The sequence below is a fragment of the Myotis yumanensis genome, unplaced genomic scaffold, assembly GCF_028538775.1.
Source record: "Myotis yumanensis isolate MYYU_CA2020_CCGP unplaced genomic scaffold, mMyoYum1.0.hap1 SCAF_2, whole genome shotgun sequence".
Classification (NCBI taxonomy): domain Eukaryota; kingdom Metazoa; phylum Chordata; class Mammalia; order Chiroptera; family Vespertilionidae; genus Myotis; species Myotis yumanensis.
The window spans coordinates 23,054,237-23,076,364 of NW_027223753.1; the positions used below are offsets into that span (position 1 = coordinate 23,054,237).

General features: G+C 40.9%; 2 protein-coding genes across 5 annotated transcripts in view; one reads left to right on the forward strand and one right to left on the reverse strand.

Moving 5' to 3' along the window:
* KIAA0319L (KIAA0319 like) overlaps window positions 1–22,128 on the reverse strand; it is a 113,685-nt gene that overhangs the window by 78,813 nt on the left and 12,744 nt on the right. The gene's annotated exons all lie outside the window — the stretch shown is intronic.
* On the forward strand, window positions 5,827–6,294 carry S100G (S100 calcium binding protein G). The gene is given in 3 exon segments (XM_070407321.1): window positions 5,827–5,854; window positions 6,052–6,203; window positions 6,205–6,294. Coding segments are annotated over 3 exon segments (270 nt in total).

A 22,128-nucleotide genomic window follows, 5' to 3' on the forward strand; every position in this document is an offset into this window, starting at 1 on the left:
TGCCCACAGCCACAAGATGATGGCACCCAGTTCCCTCAGCCCTGCCAGGGGCAGCAGGCAGGTGGCACAGTCAGGTCTGCCCCCAGGTGGGTCCGGCTGCTCCGCACACCTGCCAGCAGAGTCCCCCAGTACCCTCAGCCCCACTGGCAATGAATTTTCATGCGACCACTACCTTTTTAAAAAATCCTTACCCAAGGATATGATTATTCCTTTTAGATCATCTGTTCTCGGGGAGCAGGCCTAAGCCAGCAAGTGGGCATCCTCCAAGGGTCCCAGACTGTGAAAGGGCACAGGCTGGGCTGAGGGACCCCTGTGTCCATGAATTTTCATGCACTGGGCCTCTAGTATTAATATAATGAATGTGGAAAAGGCTTTAGGAAGAGCTCAACTTTTTTAATTTTATTTTAAGATAGCATGGGTTTAATCAGTCTTTCAGTGATAAATTACTTCAAAAGTGTTTTTATTTATTTAATTGAAGCCAGCTGGCCTCTAATGGCATTGAAAATGTAAGAAAAGGAATTTATAAATTGTGAGGAATGGGCTAAGGATGTAGCACTAATATACAGGAGCTCAGATCTCAAGATTCTGATACAGATCCTCCTGAGGAAAAAAATAAGTGATTAATGGGACACAAGCAGGACTGATTCAAAATATCACGACCCCCATACCCAAAAGAACAGGCAGGCAGGAGGGAGAGGAGGAGGCAGGAGCTCTTTCATCAGGCCTCTTAGCACGAACTCCTGATAGCAACTCTTAATAGGCACTAAAGAACGCATACGTGAAAGAAACCCTATCATTGTAATAAATGTGGAAAATCTTTCAGGTATACATCCTTTGCTGAACATAAGAAAACTCATGGTGGAAATAAACCTTAATGGTGTAATGAAAGCCTTTACGAAGAGCTCAATTCTTATTAGACATCAGATAATTCATACTAGACAAAAACCCTATCACTGTAAGAAATGTGGGAAAGTCTTCAGTTACAGCTCAAGCCTTGTTGAATATCAAAGAATCCATACTAAAGAAAAATCTGATGAATGTAATTAATGTGGGAAGACTTTTCCCCAAAGTTTTGCCCTTAGGTTTGATTCCCAGTCAAGATACATGCCCAGGTTGCAGGATCCAGCCCAGTAAGAGATGTGCAGGAGACAGTTAATCGATGTCATGCTCTCACATTGATGTTTCTTTCTTTCTCTCCTCTATCTCTCAAAAAATTAAAAAAAAATCTTTAAAGTATTTTCACCTTTTAAAAAAATCTGTTTATCTCTATCCTGGAGAACTTCTCAGTTGTTAGGATTTCATTGTAATATAGTCCATACTGGTGAGATATTTGAAGACTCTAAATGTCTATCAATATGGAAGTAGTTACTAAAGAATATGGTGTATATAGTGTGCTACAATGTGTTGGGGGGAGGGGAACATAATGTTTATGTATATTATGCATAGACTATTTTTGGAAGAATATTATGTGCAGCCCTAGTTGGTTTGACTCAGTGGATAGAGCATCGGCCTGTAGATTTAGGGTCCTGGCTTTGATTCCGGTCAAGGGCATGTACCTCGATTGCAGGCTCCTCCCCTGCCCAGGCTCTGGCTGGGGCATGTGCAGAAGGCAACCAATCGATGTGTTTCTCTCACATCGATATTTCTCTCTATCTGTCCCTCTCTCGTCCACTCTCTCAAAAAATCAATGGGAAAATATCAATGGGTGAGGATTTAAAAAAAAAAAAAAGGATATTGTTGCAATTAAAAACAATGAGGTAGAGTCCTAGCCGGGCAGCTCAGTTGGTTAGAGTGTTGTCCTTATATGCCAAGGTTGTGGGTTTGAGCTCTGATCAGGACACATACGGTACAAGAATCAACCAATGAATGCATAAATAAGTGGAACAACAAATCGATGTCTTTCTCTCCCTAAAAATCAATCAAGCAATCAATAATTTTTAAAAATAATTAAAAGCAATGAGGTAGAGTTCTATATTCAGGATGGGGCAAAAGTAGGTTTCAGTTGTGAGTACGCAAAACAGAGTTTATTCTTGTATTATCATTTATTAATTATTATATTATTTTCCATACAAACAACTGTAAACCTACTTTTGCACCACCCTGTACAGCCATAGAAACATCCCCACAATACCTTAAGTTAAAAAAGCAAGCTGCATGCCCTAACTGGTTTGGCTCAGTGGATAGAGGTTTTGCTCAGTGGATAGAGCGTCGGCCTGCGGACTGAAGGGTCCAGGTTCAATTCCAGTCAAGGGCATGTACCTTGGTTGTGGGCACATCCCCAGTAGGGGGTGTGCAAAAGGCAGCTGATTGATGTTTCTCTCTCATCGATGTTCCTAACTCTCTATCCCTCTCCCTTCCTCTCTGTAAAAAAATCAATAAAATACATTTTTTTAAAAAGCAAGCTGCAGAAAATCTATATATTATGATCTTACTTATATTTTTAAATGAAGCTTTTTGTTTCTACATATCTATCTATCTATATATATATATATATATATATATATATATATATTTGGCTAAGTGTCCATCTGTCTGACCGGTAGCTATGACACACACTGACCACCAGGAGGCAGACACTCAATGCAGGAGTAGCCATGATGTGCACTCGCCATTTAAAAATAAACAGCACCACAGACCTGGCGCCGACAAACCAAACCAACACTCAACTTCCCCCAAGTGGGACACAGGCCCCACCACCACCCCAGAGTGACACCCCACCAAATCGCTGCCAAGACCCCATGGAGCAGCCCTGCCCAGCCCAGAAACGTTCACTGTGGGCTCCAGGTAATGACATCACATAGCAACGCCCAGCTTCCTTTCCCTAGCGACTAGCCTCTGTAGTTTCTGCAGCCCAGGAACACAACTTGCTTTATAGCCAGGTGCAAACATTTTACAGTTTAACCAAATGTTTGTGAAGCGTTTTCCTGTGCCTCATCTCATTTGATCCTCACAGAGGTCCTGGAGTAGATAGATAGTAGACTCGGTAGAATCCTATTTTCTTTTTATTAGCTGGAAAACAGAGATTTAGAAAGCTTAGAAACTTGACCCGACTAAAAAGAAGTAAGAAATGGTGGACCTTGAAAATTACTTCAGGTTTTCTCACTGTGTAAAATATAGTCAAACACTGCTACAGTTAAATATTTTACCCTTTGTTCTCCCTGCATGATCTACAATAATAATCTGCTTTGTGTTGGTATTTACTGCTGTGCTGCTGACAATTACCTGAAAGAGAAGTTGGGGTGCTTCACTGGGCTGGAAAAAGTTTAGCTAAATCAGAAAGCAGGTCTAATTAAACAAGTTTATTATATATATATACTAGAAGCCCAGTGCACGAATTCATGCATGGATGGGGTCCCCCGGGGTAGCCTACAGGGATCGGGCCCCAGCTCACACCCCCAGTCTCACAGCCCCACAGCCCCGCAGCCCCACCTGGCACCCCGCCGTGGCCTGATGCCTGTCCCTCACCTGCTCCACCATCCCACCTGCAGGCGATCTACCAGGGCTGGGCCCCCCGCCTGGCTCCCTCAGCGCCTGGGAGCTGGGCGGTGGCCCGCCCCCACCACTGGTCGCTGTCTGCAGGGCGATCAGCAGAGCAATCAGGCCCTGGCTCACACCCACCTTGGCCTGGCACCACCCCTCATCTGCTCCACCATCCCGCCGCAGTCCCACTCTCATCAGGCCCCATCGGGGCCAGCAGTGCCTCCACTGCCGCTCGCTGCCAGCACCACATTGCTGACGCCTGCCATGTTCCGCACTGCCCCCTGGCAGTCAGTGCACATCATAGTGAGCGGTCGAACTCCCAGTCGAACAATTTGTGTATTGGGCTTTTATTATATAGGATAAAAGGCTAAGTTGACTTGCGCAAGTGCGATACATATAAAGCTCTCGCTGGTGACAATTGCATGTGTGTGTTTTGATCTGTAATTGTCGATCATGAATCTGGTTGACACTTCTATTATAGAGAAAGGGTGAACAGCGATATTAAAATATTTCTTCTAATTAATTTCCTTTCAATGCATTCACAAAGATCTAGAAAAATAAAAACTAAATTTTAACAGCAAAAATTAAAAAAACCCCAATGATCTATGCTTTCATTATAAAAGCTAGAAAAGGAAGAGTAAATTATACCCAAAAAAGGAGAGAAAGAAAATGACAGAGATAAGAGTAACTAATGAGCCCTGGCCGGTTTGGCTCAGTGGATGGAGTGTCGGCCTGCGGCATGAAGGGTCCCGGGTTTGATTCTGGTCAAGGGCATGTACCTTGGTTGCAGGCACATCCCCAGTTTGGGGTGTGCAGGAGGCAGCTGGTCGATGTTTCACTCATCAATGTTTCTAACTCTCTGTCCCTCTCCCTTGCTCTCTGTAAAAAAATCAACAACAACAACAAAAAAAAGAGTAACTAATGAAACAGAAAGCAAACAAAAAACAATGCAGAAAATGAAAGAAACCAAAAGTTGGTTGTTTGAAAGGTTGATGAAACTGATAAAAGCTCTAGTCAGACTGATGACAGAAAAAAAGAGGGTACTCACAAATTAACTGTATCAGGAATGGAAAAAGGGATATCCTACTCATTCAGTAAACTAAGGGCAGCAAACTATGGCCCAAGGGCCAATTCCAGATGCTGCCTACTATTGTAAATGAAGTTTTATTGGAACATTGTCACACTAATTTATTTATGTATTGTCTGTGGCTGTTTTTGCTCTAAGATGGCAGAGTTAAGTAACTGTAACAGAGTTATCCTAAGACTGGTAAAGCCTAAAATACTTATTATTTGACCCTTTTAAGAAAGTTTGCTGCCCTAACCAGTTTGGCTCAGTGGATAGAGCGTCGACCTGTGGACTGAAAGGTCCCAGGTTCGATTCCGGCCAAGGGCATGTACCTTGGTTGAGGGCACATCCCCAGTAGGAGGTGTGCAGGAGGCAGCTGATCGATGTTTCGCTCTTATCGATGTTTCTAACTCTCTATCCCTCTCCCTTCCTCTCTGTAAAAAATCAATAAAATATATATATTTTTTTAAAAAGAAAAAAAAAGTTTGCCAAACCCTGTCTAAGAAAACGTACTTTCATTTGACTTACTATTTACTATTGAGTAGAGCCTCAATTTACATGTTAACGTATAGAAGATGGATACATTGCAAATTACTTTGATTTTTATAGAGGTGCAAATTTCTGGTATAAAACATAACCGCTAAGGTTTAATTAATAAGGTGCCGTTATTTCCCACCTAGATATTAATTATCCTTATCTCCTTATTCATTCAGCCATTCAACAAATATTACTAAGTATCTGTTTCATGCTAGGCATTGTTTTGATGGAACTCATTACTTGGAAAAAGGGAGACAGAGATTAAATAGACATAATAATAAATGTAGGATTGCAAACTAATGGGAGTGCTCTGAAGGAAAGAAATTCGGCCTTATAGAATAAAGATAGCTAAATTTGGAATTTATTGAACAGTTATAGTATCACACATAATATCAAAGATATTCACTGTATGTTGTTTGAGACCAAAAAATATTGGGAATAACTTATCCATCAATAGAGAACTGGCTAAATAAATTAAGGAAGATCCACGTAGTTACAGGAATGAATAAGACACTCTATATCATCCTGATATGGAATGATATCCAGGATACACTATGATGAGAAAGAAAGGTGCAGCATGGTATGTATAGTGTGTTACAATTTGTGTTGGGAGGAAAAAGAACATAATGTTTATGTATATATATTATGCATAGACTATTTTTGGAAGAATATTCAAGAAATTGTCATTGCTGTCTTTAGGAGGGGAAACTAGGAATCTGAGAGCACCAAAACGAGCGTAAAGTATGTCTTCTAAAGAACAGAAGATTCCTGGTAAATTGAACTTATTGAGGTACTTCATTTCTAGTAATGTTTTTGTCTTCAAGTTTACTGCACATTACTATAAAATTATTTGATTTATGTTTGCATAATACATGACTGGGCAAAACTAGGTTTCAAGTTGTTCACATGGAAAATACTACTATAATTAAATAATAATGCAAGCGTAAAAACAAACAACAACAAAAAAGACCAGAAGAGCAGTTTTGAAAAATACACAGCCAGAGAAGGTGATCCAAACCAGCAATAGAAGCAAAAGCTGATGCTATTGATTCAGAATGAATTTCCCAGTTTACTTAAAGGTCCAAGCACCCTAAAGAACCTCTTTAAAGAACTGGACAAGAAATGGAGACAGAGAAGTTAGTTTCAAAGAATTCCAGAGGTTACTGAAAAAAAACCAACAACAACAACCCATCAGAGAAAAGGCAAAATGACATAATTCTGGTAAGAGAAGAGCACCTGGTAAGTGGCCATATTCTATTTGCAGTCCCCAATGTCTCCATTTAATTCTTTCAGATTATAATGATCTCACAGTGATATCCAATTATTGCTAATTAATACAATAACAACAAAAAGAATGAACAGTCAGGAAACCAGGCGGCCAGGTATCACATAGGTCATACTGAAGACATCCAGACTGATGACAAGACTTTAAAGAGATGAGACCCATTTGACACAATAAATCAGAGGCATGACGAATGATTGTTGGTAGATGAGTAATGATTAGTGGTAGGAAGTGATATAAACCTCAAAGAGCAGGAGTTTTTACCTGAAAGTGGAGGAGTAATGTTCAAGAAGTGACAGTGAGGAATGATAAGGACATCAGATCCACCTCCGAACTCATGGGTACATGGAATATGGGAGAATGAGCAACCACTGCCTACAGGCTAGAGGGAAAACAGTATCTTCCTCCAAGAAAAAGCCAGGTCTCAGAACATTGCCCTTCTCTCATATCTTTTTTTAAAATATGTGTATATTTTTATTGATTTTAGAGAGGAAGGGAGAGGGAGAGAGAGATAGAAACATCAATGATGAGAGAGAATCAGTGATCGGCTGAGTCCTGCATGCCCCACACTGGGGATGGAGCCCACAACCCAGGCATGTGCTCTGACCAGGAATTGAACCGTGACCTCCTGGTTCATAGGTCGATGCTCAACCACTGAGCCACACCAGCAGGGCCTTTTCTCATGTCTTAATTAACAAGTCTTAGTATAAATGGGATTTAATAGCTCAACAGATTCCTGTCACTGAAAAAGTTGGGAAGGGAGAGGTGATAAGTACGAGTGAGTTGAAAAGCACAAAGTTATACAGGAATATCAAATCTGACTCATAATGATTAAGGCACTTCATAAGGAGAAAAAAGGGAAGGATGGAAAAATATGATGAGAAACTGATGACATGATTACTGCCTATCCATCTTTGGTATAAAATGGTGAAAGCTTTGAGGCAAATCATGGTGGATGTCTTAACAATGGAATTTGGAGGAAACAGATTTACAATCAGGGAAAATGGTCAATGGGATTATGAGGATTTCCCATCAAAGGGTAGATAGCAAAAAATTATAATTCCCTGGCTCTTGCTAACAGCTCTGGCTAAATCTCTTTCTTTGAAAGAGAAGCAGATAAAAGCAGGGTTGGGGAAAGCTACAAGCTTCGTTTGTCCTGGAAAAGCCTTCTTTTGCTTCCATGGCTCCCTGAAGAATGTCACATAAGCTGTATAATTATCTGGTAATATCAAAGAAATGTTTCAAAAACCAAAAACTCCCTGCTTTATAAGGTGACCTGGAAGCCTCAGTTAGAGATCTCATCCATTACTCTGGCTGGAGAGAACACATTCAATGAGGGATAGGAAACCAGGGGTTAATACACGATGTTCCAGACTCCCTACTTCACTTGTACCTTTTATTTTTCTTATTTTCTCACTTGTACCATTTGATTGTTGTATTGTTACAATTATTACTAAAGTTTAATTATGGTAAGCTAATTCATGTGAATCTTATCTGACAATTTGATCCTTTGTCTTAGCTCAAGGGAATAGAGCCCAAGAGAGGACAAATGGTCAGAAGCATTTAGTGACCAGGAGTAAAAGAAATGAGTTCTGGGGAGGTTAGATAGCTACAGTGTTGCTAAGAAAATTAATCCCAATAGTTCCCAATAAGGGAAGTAGGTACTATGAACTCTTGGCTTTCCAGGTTTAGTGGGATTTGGCTAAGTTATTTTTTTAAACTATATTTGTATTGATTTCAGAGAGGAAGGGAGAGGGAGAGAGAGAGAGAAACATCAATGATGAGAGAGAATCATTGATCGGCTGTCTCCTGCATGCCCCCTACTGGGGATTGAGCTGCAACCTGGGCATGTACCCTTGACCAGAATCGAACCTGGGACCCTTCAGTCTGCAGACTGATGATCTATCTACTGAGCCAAACTGGCTAGGGCTTTACTGGGTTATTTTTTATTTAATGTTGTTCCACTACATGTTCAATAATAAAAATATAGGAGATACACAATTCTTTTTCATCCATTCAGTGGATAATTCTTCCTTTTAGATGATTAAAAGATAGTTAACCACCTTAAATGGTTAAAAGGCATGGATTGTGGTTTCAGCTCTAGGTCCATCATTTACTAGTAATTTACCTTTGAAAAACAATTTAACCTCTCCAAGATTCAATTTTCATTGTTGTTACTCTTAAGAGAAAGAGTTCACCAGGGGAGGAAGCAGGGAATCATTTGTAGAGTCAATATTGGATTCTAGATGTAACTTGGATAAAAGGTAAGATGAAAATAAGCTCCAATTTTAGATCAGTTCCTCTCCTGCCCACGCCTCCATAGCCTGGCTCTGCTCCCAGGGCCTAAGCAAAAGCAATACTAAATTCTTATTTTAAATAAAAAGGGGAGGGGGGGCGGGAGGGGGCCCTGGCTTACAATAGGTGGAACCTTAGACTAAAAAACCCTTTGGGAAAGTCTGGAACTCACTGTTTGTAGGAGCATGTAGAAAGCTTACCAAGTTGAGAACAGGGGGCAGAGCCAATCCTTTTCTTTTCAAAACCATAGCAAAGCAGAGACTGTAGGACTCCCATATGCATTACTTGGAGGATTCCCAAAACAGAAGGCTGTGGAACTAGCAATGCTTACTTATTACCACTTCTCAAAAGACAGAATTCTAATAAATCTGGCACAAAGTCTAGACCAGGTTTCCTAATTCCAAGTTCCAGGGTGGAAAAGTCTATAGAATATATAAATTATTGCCAGAAGAAAATTCACCAAATACTTTTAGGAAGCTGTGAAAAACTGGAATTATTTAGAGATAGTGCTGTTGCCTCTAGCATTCTTATATCTCAGGTAACAAGCTTGACTTCTCTAGCTAACTTGGAAACTGCTGGCTGGCAACCAAGAGGAAAGCAGAGACAGAATGTCCCCTATTTTAGGAGCGATATTGATAAGGTCCTTAAGAATTCACTCTTTAACCAAATTCATCAAATTGCATCCCAATGGAAGGGCTGAGATGGTGGGAATGGGCAGCAAGGGGAACCAAGTTGCTGTGGAAAACAATACATAGTTAGGATATTTTATAGGTAAAAGGTGTACTTACTTTGAACTTTCATTGGAACTAAAATTCTTTTCTTGAACTCTCACAATTTTAAAATATGATCAAGAATACATTCAAAGCTTTCCTTTAATAAACTATTATCAAACAGTAGAGCAGAAGCCTTAAATTTGGTGAAGTCAGTGACTGAACTATGGCTCCATATAATCTGTCTTCCTGTAGTTATCATCAAAAGTATGCAATGGTGATGGAAAAATTAAAGTAAAATAAAGTATGCATTCTCTCAGAAGCAGCAGGTCTCAGCCAAGAAGCCTAAGCAGGCATATTATTAATCTCAAAAACAACTCACAGGAACTGTTCAAAAAACAAACCACCCCAGGGGGCACCTTTCACCTTCCTTTTGACTGTCAGCGTGTCTGTCACCTGCACACCCACTAACAAACAAATACAAAAATGGTTTCACATTACTCCCAAGACTAATTCTCTTCTGCAGAGGTTAGCATATTCAGAAAGCCAGGCAGAGGAGGTAATTAAATCCTTTAAAATGGACAATCAGGTATTTATGAAGTTTGGAAAAAACCAAGGTAATAATCACTGCCCTCTCTCCTTTTCAAAAGGACAACACTTTTTTCCTCAACTGTACACAGGTTAGAGTGAAAGGTGGCAGTAGCCTCACAAAGCAGTCCTTTGAAAAGAAAGTAATTACTACTCATTGCCTTTGCTGTGTGCCTAGCTTTAAGAGCACAGTTTGTTAAATGTTATGGTGTAAGTAAGTGATTTGCTGTAATTAAACTAACTGCTAAACAAGAATGAGTAGGCTTTGTATCCATAGTCTGACTCCCTTCCCTTTACTGTTTCCATTTTTCCCAAAGACAAACTCCCTATTGAACTAGCTGCCCAACAGATACCTCTCAGACACTCTTCACATTAACTCTCATCTGCTAGATGTGGGGCGGGGGGGAATGGCTTCCAATGACTGATCACAAAACCTGGGCCTTGCAGCACTTCTCTAGTTAAGAACACTTAGAAGATTAAGTCCTCTCCTATAAGACTGTCGCTAAAGACACCTCAAAGGTACTGAATGAATTGTGGCAAATTGCCGAAGAGAAAAATAGTATACAACATCTCCTTAAAAGAGGGTCAGCCTGGCCGGCATAGCTCAGTGGTTGAGCATCAACCTATGAACCAGGAGGTCACAGTTTGATTCCCGATCAGAGCACATGCCCGGCTGCAGGCTCAATCCCCAGTGTGGGACATGCAAGAGGCATCCAATCAATGATTCTCCCTCATCATTGATGTTTCTAGCTCTCTCTCTCCCTCTCCCTTCCTCTCTGAAATCAATAAAAATATATTTATAAAAAAAGAAAGAGGGCCAAATTTACAGGCCAAAGAGGAGAGAAATGTTATCTACCTTCTTAAGGCAGAATAACTATACTTACCAGGTTAAAAGAACTATGAAAACAACACTCACTTAATCTTGGTTTAATGAGAAAATATATCCAGTCTCCAAGTTGAGATTCATAGAGAACCCTCAGAAGACTGAGCTTAAAATTTTGTTTGAAAAGAAATCACATATGATGATCAATACCATGATTCCATCTCATTCTATCTTCTAGCCTCTACCCCACAAGTCTGGGTAAGGCTTTGGCCTCTGAAGTAAGACTGCCTGGATTTGAACCTCAATCCAGTCAATTTACTGTATCATCTTGGGTCAAAATTCCAGGTTTCTTCATGGAAAGAAAGAAAGAAAGAGAGAGAGAGAGAGAGAGAGAGAGAGAGAGAGAGAGAGAGAGAGAGAAAGGAAGGAAGGAAGGAAGGAAGAAAGAAAAAAAGAAAGAAAGAAAGAAAGAAAGAAAGAAAGAAAGAAAGAAAGAAAAAAAATACCTAACTCATAGGGCTATTATAGATATTAAAGGAGATAAGCCATGCAAAGTATTAACACAATCCCAGGCATGTAGTAAAAGCTCAGTAAATATTGGTGCCATTACTTTTGTTGTTATTACACTTCATTTCAGCTCAGGCACCACTTCTTCCAGAAAGTTTTCCTTGATGAAACCTTCATCCCACCTCTCTTCTGTATATTTTACATATACTTCTATCATAGTATTTCTCTCATTGGCTCATATTTGTTTGTCTACCTCACACACTCTGTCCTCTTTAAATGCTGAGGTTGTATCTTGCATCTCTGTATTTGTAGGCCCAGCAAAACACTAGCAGGCATACAAGTAATTATTTGTTAATTTTAAATTCCTCCAATATTTAAATAAATTTGTTATTTTTTTAAACTAACAAAATCTAGCAAAAGATGTCAGTTCCAATATGGAGTTACTTGAATTTCAGTCATTTGAGTCAGATCCTTAATGTTAATTAATTTCTTTGAATAAAAGAAGAGCTACAGGAGAACAAAGCAAAAGTTCCCAGTTCACTGAAAAATTAGAAAGAGCTCTTCTTTCCTTTTTAAAAAAAATGTTTTTATTGACTTTTTTAGAGATAAAGGGAGAAACATCGATGAGAAACATCCATGGGCTGTCTCCTGCATGTCCCCTACTGGGGATTGAGCATGTGCCCTGACCAGGAATCAAACCGACCACTTCTTGGTGCATGGGACAATGCTCAACCAATTGAGCCATACTGGCCAGGCTAGAAAGAGCTTTCAAATTAAATTGGGGAGAGCAATGAAAGGGAGGTATGATGAGAGATGTGCAGAGAGAAACTGAAGAGAATCTAAGAGGGTTAAAAAAAAGATAACTGAATCTAACATAACCAGCTAGGAAACAGCCTTTCCTGCCTAAACACTAAACTGAAAAATCCTTTCAAATCTCAAAGCAATCTTTCCTCATGAAAGGACCAACCAAATTTCAGTTCCCTGAGCTATCTATTTCAGACCACTCCATTTCACTCACAATCAAGATGGGCTTTCAGCATGGAACACAGCAATAATGGAGAATGGCTTCCCAGTTCACCTAAGCAGAGAACCATCCATTACTGATGACATCTAGATCCATTTAATTTCCCTTCTCCTGAGTAATGATGAGAAGGGAAGGGGGGGGGGGGGGGGGGGAGCAACACAAAAAAACCTCAAAGTTCTAGTCACCTAATTGACAAAATGAAAACCAGTCTGTCATAATCTTAATGCCTTAGTGTCTATCTGATTGATACTTTACTAATCAAAAGTTTGCATTAACTGGATACAGTTGCTATTAAGTTTCAAAAGACCTATCTGTTAAGGTGAGTCCAGAGCCATTTTCACAACCAAGTTATAAGTAAGAGTATTAATAAAAACACTGGTATAGCTGAAAATAACTCTCCTACCATAAAGTCACCTGCTTAGAAATTATACAGTCATCAAGGGCATTATAAAAGCAGATTGAAGGCAAATGACTTAACCATGTACTTAAAAAACAACAACAAAAAACTAAATAGGGGGTTACATTGCTACATGTGACATACTCAGAATTTCCTGCTTCGTTATTTCTCCCACCATCTTATGACTAAAAGTCTTTAGAGAATGCTGTCAGCAAGGAGAGCACGCCTCCAAGCCACAGCATGAAGGAACCCACACCTCTCTGTGTAATAGTCTTTGTACTTTAAAAATCACAGGTATCAAATGATAACAGATAAATTTTGGCCTGTACATAAAAATGGTTCTAAAAAGAAAGAAAATGTTTTTTCTAAAGAGAAAAGTACTTAGATATGATTGATGACAAGGATCTAGCAGTTACCTGTACAGCCCACTGTAGATGTGATTGTTATGAACCTGCAGTTGATTGCTGTCTCCCACTGCAGAGCTAATAAATTGCTTGCATTCACCACAATCATACAACCTTCTTTTCAAACCCACACAGTGAACCTTGAATCAGAGCACTTTTGTTTATGGGAAGGCTTTTCTTTCTTTTCTTTTTTTGTGCTGATTGATTTTGTTGTTTCTAAAGAGAAGGCCATTTAGAGCAGCAGTCGCCAACCTTTTGGACCTCGCAGACCACTGGTTGGCAACCGCTGGTTTAGAGGGTTGTGGCAGAGATATGTAAATTAAATAAAATAGCAGTAAGCTTTGGAGGAAATAATACAGCAAACCATGATGTGTTATTTTAGCAGATATGGCCAATAGAGGAAAAGTTTATGTCAATTTATCCATTAAAAAATCTCTGGTTTTGGAGCATTATGTAAGTGTAAAAAAAAAAAAAAAAAAAAAAAAACCTGCAGTGGGCTGAACTGGGACATGTAAAGACTCAATACAACCAAGCTTCAAATACTTAAATATCTCAAACCACTTTTTGCTTATAGAAAATAAAACGCAGAGCTACAGATGCTTTATCATCTGTGTGTAAATGAAAGCGAAATTGTGTGAGTAGTTAGTATTCTTAGAATTTTTGGGAGCCGGTTTATTTAAATGAAATCAAAGCCAATCTGTGTCTGTACAGAAATAATTTTCTTAGGGCTCTTATTCTCTAGACTTTACAGAGCTGTACATATTCTTCCCTCCTTATGAAATAAAGAAGTAAAAAGAGCTCTGCAGGTTAAAAAACACTTCAAATAAATCTGGTAGAAGAAAGTTCAAAGGGATTAGAATATTAGTTGTCTCAGAAGGTTGCTGCAGAACAGGGTTCAGCTCATCCCTGTCCCACTCTTTGTGCTCCCATAGTGCATCTTGGAATTTATCGTGCTATTTTAAGTTTCTACATCTATCTCTGCTTCCATAGTGTGAACTCTCTGATGGCAGGAACTGGGTTTTATTTAGATGGGGACAGTATTTGTGGACCTGAACTGAATATATGTATAGTGTGCACATAACACATAAATATTAATTATCATTGATCTGAATTAAGCATCCTAAAGAAGGTATGAAAATTCTGCCGAAACCGGTTTGGCTCAGTGGATAGAGCATCGGCCTGCAGACTGAAGGGTCCCAGGTTCGATTCCGGTCAAGGGCATGTACCTGGGTTGCGGGCACATCCCCAGTAGGAGATGTGCAGGAGGCAGCTGATCGATGTTTCTCTCTCATCGATGTTTCTGACTCTCTATCTCTCTCCCTTCCTTTCTGTAAAAAATCAATAAAATATATTTTAAAAAAAAAATTCAGTATGCATATCTTAACACTGAATGTAAGACAACACATATAAAGAACCAGGAGTCACAAACATTAGAAATGTATAATCAAGTTAAAGTCATCAATATAATGCAGGCCTGGCCAGTGTGGCTCAGTTGGGTGAGCATCATCCTATGCAACAAGAGGTTGTCAGTTCGATTCCAGGTCAGGAAATACACCTGGGTCGTGGGCTTGATCCCCAGTAGGGGGTATGCAGGAGGAAACTGATCAATGATCCACATTTTTCTTCTCTCTCTCTCTCTCTCTCCCCCTTCCTCTCTCTGTCAAATCAATAAAAACATATATAAAAAAACTAGAGGCCCAGTGCACAGATTCATGCACCAGTGGGGTCCCTCAGCCTGGCCCGTGGGATCGGGCTGAAACCAGCTCTCCGCCATCCCCCGAGGGGTACCGGATTTCGAGAGGACACAGGCCAGGCCAAGGGACCCCACCAGTGCATGAGTCCATGCACCGGGCCTCTAGTATGCATATAAGATCTTTGGTTAATCTTTTCCCGCCTTCCTCCCTTCTCCCTCCCCTCTGTGATTCATCAGTCTGTTCCATCTTTCCATGCCTATGGTTTCTGCTCCTGCATCGAGCGTCTGCCCCCTCATGGCCAGTGCACGTCATAGCTACCAGTCTGAGGGTCGGCTGGTCACTTAGGCTTTTATATAGAGAGATAATGCAGCCCTAGCCAGCTGCTCAGTGATTAGAGCGTTGGCCCGCAGACTGAAGGGTTGCAGGTTCAATTCCAGTCAAGGGCACATACTTCAGTTGCAGGCTCAATCTGCGGCCCCATGTACGGGAGGCAACCAATCAATGTGTCTCTCTCACATAGATGTTTCTCTCTCTGTGTGTCTCGCCCTCCCTTTCACTCCCTCTAAAAATATATATATATATATATATATATATATATATATATATATCAATGGAAAAAACATCCTCAGGTAGGATTAACAAAAAAAAAATAATAATGCAGCACTAACATTCAGATAATTTGATATTTTTTTATTTATTTACTGCAGATGTGTGGCTTTTAATATACTTCATTCTTATGACAGGTATCTATATTCCTATTATAGCTCCATTTTCAAGTTGATTGTAATTCACACATTCTACTGACAGGAATAAAAATTTGGGCAAATGGTCAATACTTCTAACTATCAAATTACCTAGTATAGACTCTTTCTAACCACAGAGAAACTGATTTTTCCTTATCCTCATCTGTAAATGGCAATATTTCTCTACTGCTTCAAAAGTGACATTAATTCTAGGCAGAACATAAAGCCTTATGGCTATCCAAATGTGTCTTGGATAGCCTTATATTCTGCCCAGAACACACACACACACACACACACACCCCATAAGCACACAGGAAAAACCCTGAAAACACATCAATGCACAGAGGGCCTTTACTCTTTACCTCTTCTTCCCCACTGACAGAAGCAGCTATGCTGCCAAGACAGCAACCCCCACATGAAATATGAGAGTGGAGGTGAAACAGCTCAATCAAAACAGCTTAGGAAAGGAAAGGAGTGTATGCTTGGCAGCGAAATTCTCCATGAAAAGGCCAGAGAACTTTTGACTCTGCCTTGACATTCTGGGCAAATAATCCTGCTTGAGGTCTGCTTACCTGAGCTTAGAGGCCAAACACAAACCTTTAACCTTTCACAGAGAGGAATATGAAAATGCGCCGTTTTTTGAAAAGTGCACTGTGAGAAATGTCAGGGTTTAGCTTAGAACAGTGGTTCTCAACCTTCCTAATGCCGCAACCCTTTAAGACAGTTCCTCATGTTGTGGTGACCCCCAACCATAAAATTATTTTCGTTGCTACTTCATAACTGTAATTTTGCTACTGTTATGAATCGTAATGTAAATATCTGATATGCAGGATGTATTTTCATTGTTACAAATTGAACATAATTAAAGCATGGTGATTAATCACAAAAACAATATGTAATTATATATGTGTTTTCCGATGGTCTTAAGCGACCTCTGTGAAAGGGTCGTTCGACCCCCAAAGGAGTCTCAACCCACAGGTTGAGAACCGCTGGCTTAGAAGCATACTCTGGAGAGCAGAGCTGAGAACGATTTTGAAACCAAGCTGTTAAGAGACTAATGAAGTGGAATGCACAGGTAGAAGAAAAGCTTGCACTGCTTCAGCACCGGGGGCTGTTTTGCTTCAGGCCAAAAGCCACAGACTGACCCAGGAGGATACAGATTACTCAGCTTTCTGAAATGGAATATGACTCTTCAGCTTCTCTCTACAAGGCTGCTTCATTTGTTCTGATTAAGACTCACTCATTCTACCAGGCCTACTTCCATAAGCCTCCAGATGACTCAAGTTGCCCTCAGTTAAGGACAATAAACATTATTATCAAAAAAAGAAAAAGAAAAAAGAAATGGCGGGGGGGGGGGGGGGGGCATTTCTTAACACTCAGAATGGCAGTCCTTTAAGATTTTAAGCTTGAATCTCAAATTAGAGCTACAGAAGTAAAACCTCCCCATCTCCCAGGTCTGATAATGCTAGTCATTCCCTTTATTACCTAAAAGAGAGAATCCATGAGCACATATTTATTTCAAACTCAAATGTGCTACTTGGTTTAGAATCGAAGCATGATGTTAAGCCAGTTGGAAGAAAAAGAGCATTCTTTAAAATCCTGCCATTTGCTGGGAGAGTTTAAAAGGGGTATTGGAGTGAGTCACACTGGGCACTTATCTTTAGGGGCAGAATCTGTAGTTGGAGTTTGAGAGAGGCCTTGGCCAGCATTCTTCTCTGCTTTTGTTTCTCCTAGCCAGCATCTCTGATGGTTAATGCACCATTCTGGGACATTATAATTCCTTCTTATTTTAGGGTATTTTACAATTTCCTTTCGTGACTGACCAGAGAAGTTCAGGATTTATATAACTTGGTGCTTGCCATATGCTAAGCATTGGAACTGTTCACCTGAGGGCCTGAGTAACAAACCTGATGCCAAAAAGGCAGGAGCACCCTGATGCAGAGATTTTAAAGACCTGACTGGCTGAATACATCTAACACCCATGAAATCAACAGAGAACACATACTTCCACACTGGGGATACTTCCACACTTTTTCTAAATCTCCAGATAGTCACCCTCACTGCTTATTCAGGAATGTGGGTTATTAGTGGTGGAGAGGATGGGCTGGATTGAAAGCTGGAGACCTACTACACTGTAGACAGGGGCTTCACCTACATAATTCTTAGCAGAAGGTTATTCTATTGAGACCAGCTTGGGATATCGATTGCTTACTCTCTTACATTCCTAGGATTCTGCAAAGAAGAATGGGTTTCTGTCACTGAATTACCCTGGGACCCTAGGAAGGCCTCAGCCTTTTTGGAGGAAATCTTTTTTTTATATATATATATTTTATTGATTTTTTACAGAGAGGAAGGGAGAGGGATAAAGAGTTAGAAACATCGATGACAGAGAAGCATCGATCAGCTGCCTCCTGCACACTCCCTACTGGTACATGCCCTTGACCAGAATCGAACCTGGAACTCTTCAGTCCCCAGGCAGACGCTCTATCCAGTGAGCCAAACCGGCCAGGGCTGGAGGAAATCTTGATATCAGTAACATCTAACCTCTCAAAAAGAATTTCTGTTCCCTAGAAATGACAAAGGAATCAAAAGACTGCCAGGTCCGTGAGTACAAAGACCATGTCTGTCTTATCACTGCATTTCTAATGCCTAGGATTGTAAGCATCCAGTAAATACATTTTGAAGGAAGGGACTAACTCTGCAAGCTACTTCTGAAACAAAATCCAAAGTGCTATTGAATCAGCTCCAGTCAAAACACTGTTCTGACCAAAAGACAGAGCTAACCTGGCCTAGCACGAGGCATTGCCAAGCATAGGCACATCATCAGTGCTGCAGGAAATAAACCAGGGCTGCAGGCCATGTGGTGTCATCGCAGCAGAAGAGTCCTCTTCCAGAGGGAAAGTATCCTTGGCTGAAGGAGGAAATAAGTAGCAGTCATGCTCCTTAGTGACATGTTACAGTTATGGAAAATGCACAATACAGCACACCCTGTCATGGGCTTCAACCAACCTCAGACCTGTAAAGCTGTATGAATGGAGGTCTACTTTTCCTGACAATGAAGAAAGGCCAGAGGAGAACCAAGATGGTAGTGTAGGTAAACACCTGTACTCGCCGCCTCCCACAACCACATCAAAATTACAACTAAGCCGAAATCGGTTTGGCTCAGTGGATAGAGCGTCGGCCTGCAGGCTGAAAGATCCCAGGTTCGATTCCGGTCAAGGGCATGTACCTGGGTTGCGGGCACATCCCCAGTGGGAGATGTGCAGGAGGCAGCTGGTTGATGTTTCTAACTCTATCTCTCTCCCTTCCTCTCCGTAAGAAATCAATAAAATATATTTTTTTAAAAAATTACAACTAAGCCCTGGCTGGTTTGGCTCAGTGGACAGAGTGTTGGCCTGAAGGGTCCCGGGTTCGATTCCAGTCAAGGGCATATGCCCAGGTTGTAGGCTGGATCCCCAGTAGGGGACATGCAGGAGGCAGCAGAGCAATGATTCTCTCTCATCATTGATGTTTCTATCTCTCTCTCCCTCTCCTTTCCTCTCTGAAATAAAAATATATTTTTAAAATATTACAACTAAAATACAGAACAATCATCACCCAGAACTGCCTGAAAGCTGGATGAATGGAAGTCCTACAACTAGAGAAGTAAAGAAGAAAGCACGGTGAGACAGATAGGAGGGGCAGAGGCATGGAACGGGCTGGACCAGCACCCAAGTGTGCCGCTTTTTAAATCGGGGGTGGGGTGGGGGGGACAATAGGCTCTGCAGAGGGCCCCCATGAGGAGCAAAGGGTCCCAGCCTCACACCAGACCCCTAGCCCAGACTTCTAGAGCTGGGAAAATAAGTTCCCATAACTACGGGCTGTAAAAACCAGCGGGGATTGGGGCTCAGTGACATGGAAGCTGCTGGAGACCCAGCTTTTCCTCTTAAAGAGCTGGCATATGAACTAAACTTACAAGATCCTGCTTCCTCTGAGCTCCAGCACCAAGGTGAGGCTCTGGGGGACACAGACACATACAAGGAGGAAATGGATTGTTTGGCACCAGGGCAGGAACTCGGGGGCAGCTTTCTTGCAGATGGAGGTGCTGGCAGGGGTCATTGTTCCTGTTCTGGGACCTCCCAGGTCACAGGGCTGACTGGCAGCCATTTTTGTTTGCCCTGGTGATTCCCTGAGACCCCACCGGATCCAATATGCAGCCCCACCCAACCTGTGTGCAGTGACTTTTGCATATGAATGGCCTGTCCTTGCTCCTGCATCAGACTTTGCTAAATGTCTCAAACAAGCAGCAACTGGGTCAGGGTGCCCTAAACCTATCAATAAAAGGCCCAAGACCTGGCACTGGCACCAGCCTTCCTTCTTTCACAGCTGGGCCTTGCCTAGGCATTTATAAACACAATACAAATAGGAGAAATCTGCAGACCTCTGTATCTCCTACAGAGTGGCCCGTTTGCACCTCCCTGGAGATCCAGGAGCCAGTGTACCCGGTGGACAGCGTTAGACCATACCAGATTACAACTCCACTCATCCATAAGCGACACACTCAAGGGATAGACTCAGTGAGCACCAAAGCCCCACTGAAGCAACTCCCGCTCCATCAGGGTGTCTCCTGCACAGCAGCTCTCCCACTGTAGCTGCAGCTGGTCCTCACAGCCTATTGCCCTAGAACAGTGGTTCTCAACCTTGGCTTCGTATTAGAATCACCTGGGAATCTTCTTAAAATCCTGATTTCTGGGCCTCATGGATTTTAAAAAGATTCCCAGGTGATTCTAATGTGCAGCCAAGGTTGAGAACCACTGTGAGGCCCAGAAATCAGGATTTTAAAAAGATTCCCAGGTGATTCTAATGTGCAGCCAAGGTTGAGAACCACTGCTCTAAAGGATGCTGACCACATGGGCTGACTTTTTTAAAAGAAGCTCTTGGATAAAAGATCAGAAAGAAAGTTCAAAATGTAGGCCCTTAAACCAAGAGCTATGCATTTTGACCCGATTTCTTCAATACTACTCAGCTGAGAAAAAAATGTCCAAACACTAACCAGACACATAGTTCTTGGTCATGTTCCTGCCAATTCCACATAATAATGCCTTGAATTGGAAGTTGTTCCAGTTAGTAAGATTTTTATACAATCTCCAAAATAAGCCAAAAGGCCTTGCTTTGGCCCTGTAATTGTTATTTTGTTGTTGTAAGCTCCTTAACTATATTATTATTTTCTCCCTTGAGGATTTCCTGAAAGTCAACTTAAGAAAAATTTTAAGTTAAATTGGATTTACTGGCCCAATTATGCCATTTTCTTATCCCTCTTTACTTTGTTAGGAAACGTGTTTGCATGTTTCTAAACAGCATAAAGAACTCACCAAAATTATAGTTTTCCAAGATAGAGAGGACTTAAGATGATTACCTTTTACTAAAAAGTATTCAAACAAGAGACAATTACTTCATTTCACTGAGAGAGGCTAACTTTAGAGGATTCTGACTGGTCTTAGTGCAATTAAATTGGGATATAACAAGATACCACTGACTTACTCAATGCTAGCTAAATTTTAGAATAAAAAAGCTTGCATAGTTTGTGTTAACAACCAGAACACTCTACCTTCCCCCAGCTGCCATGTACTCAAGTCATTATCCTACAATCTGAGGAGACAGATTTAGGATTAATAATTTATTACCTCCCTATACTGCAATGTAGTTAAGAATATAGGACGGTTTGGCAAGAGAAAGTTTCTGCTGAAGGCTCATTGCTATGAGACATATTCCATTAGTCATCCACCTTAAATTAGGTGCCCAGCAGATACAAGAGCAAGGATATAATGCTACCTAAAAAGTCTCCTGAAAATGCTTTCCTCTTGAAGATAAGACCGATGCATGTTCAAAATATATTATTCTCTTAAAAGAAAATGATACCACTTGGTCTGACTGGTACAACAGGGGCTACAGCCCTCAGAGTACAATCAAAGGGTAGGTACAAAGAAGGTGCCTTCTGTCTGCCAGGGGCAAATATAAGCAGTAATGAGATCAAAACTCGAATTAGTGGAGAAAAGACCTCTTGCCCAACCAGGAGCTGTTTTTGTCCCATCTGCAGTCTCTGTGCGGTTTGAGGGTGATAATTATTCTCTTCCACTCAGAGATTGGGACTAATTAAAAAATAAAACATGGCAGTGAGAGATAGAGATCAAAATATCATCATTATAAGAAGCGATAAGGTGACTGGAGAACACAGCTTAGATGTACAATCACAATGAGCTTTCTAATACTTTCCTATGAAGAATGAAATTTACCTAATTGGACAAATGCAGGCTGTCCTACCATGGACAGACCAGTTAGAACATGGCAAGGAGAGAACACATACAAATCCTGAAGATTGGTCATTTCATACAACAGGATTCTTTTTCAAATGCACCAATCAGAAAAATCAGTCTTCCATTCATGAAGACAGCCAGAGAAAGGGTAGGAAAAAGAAGACATTCCTTCCAAATATTATTCCCTCCTGGGAAGTGAAGTGTCCTTAATTAATGGGCTAACACTGAAAACCAGAATAGGAAAGAAAGATTCTCCTTAACAAGTGTATTCCAACATGGTGCTAT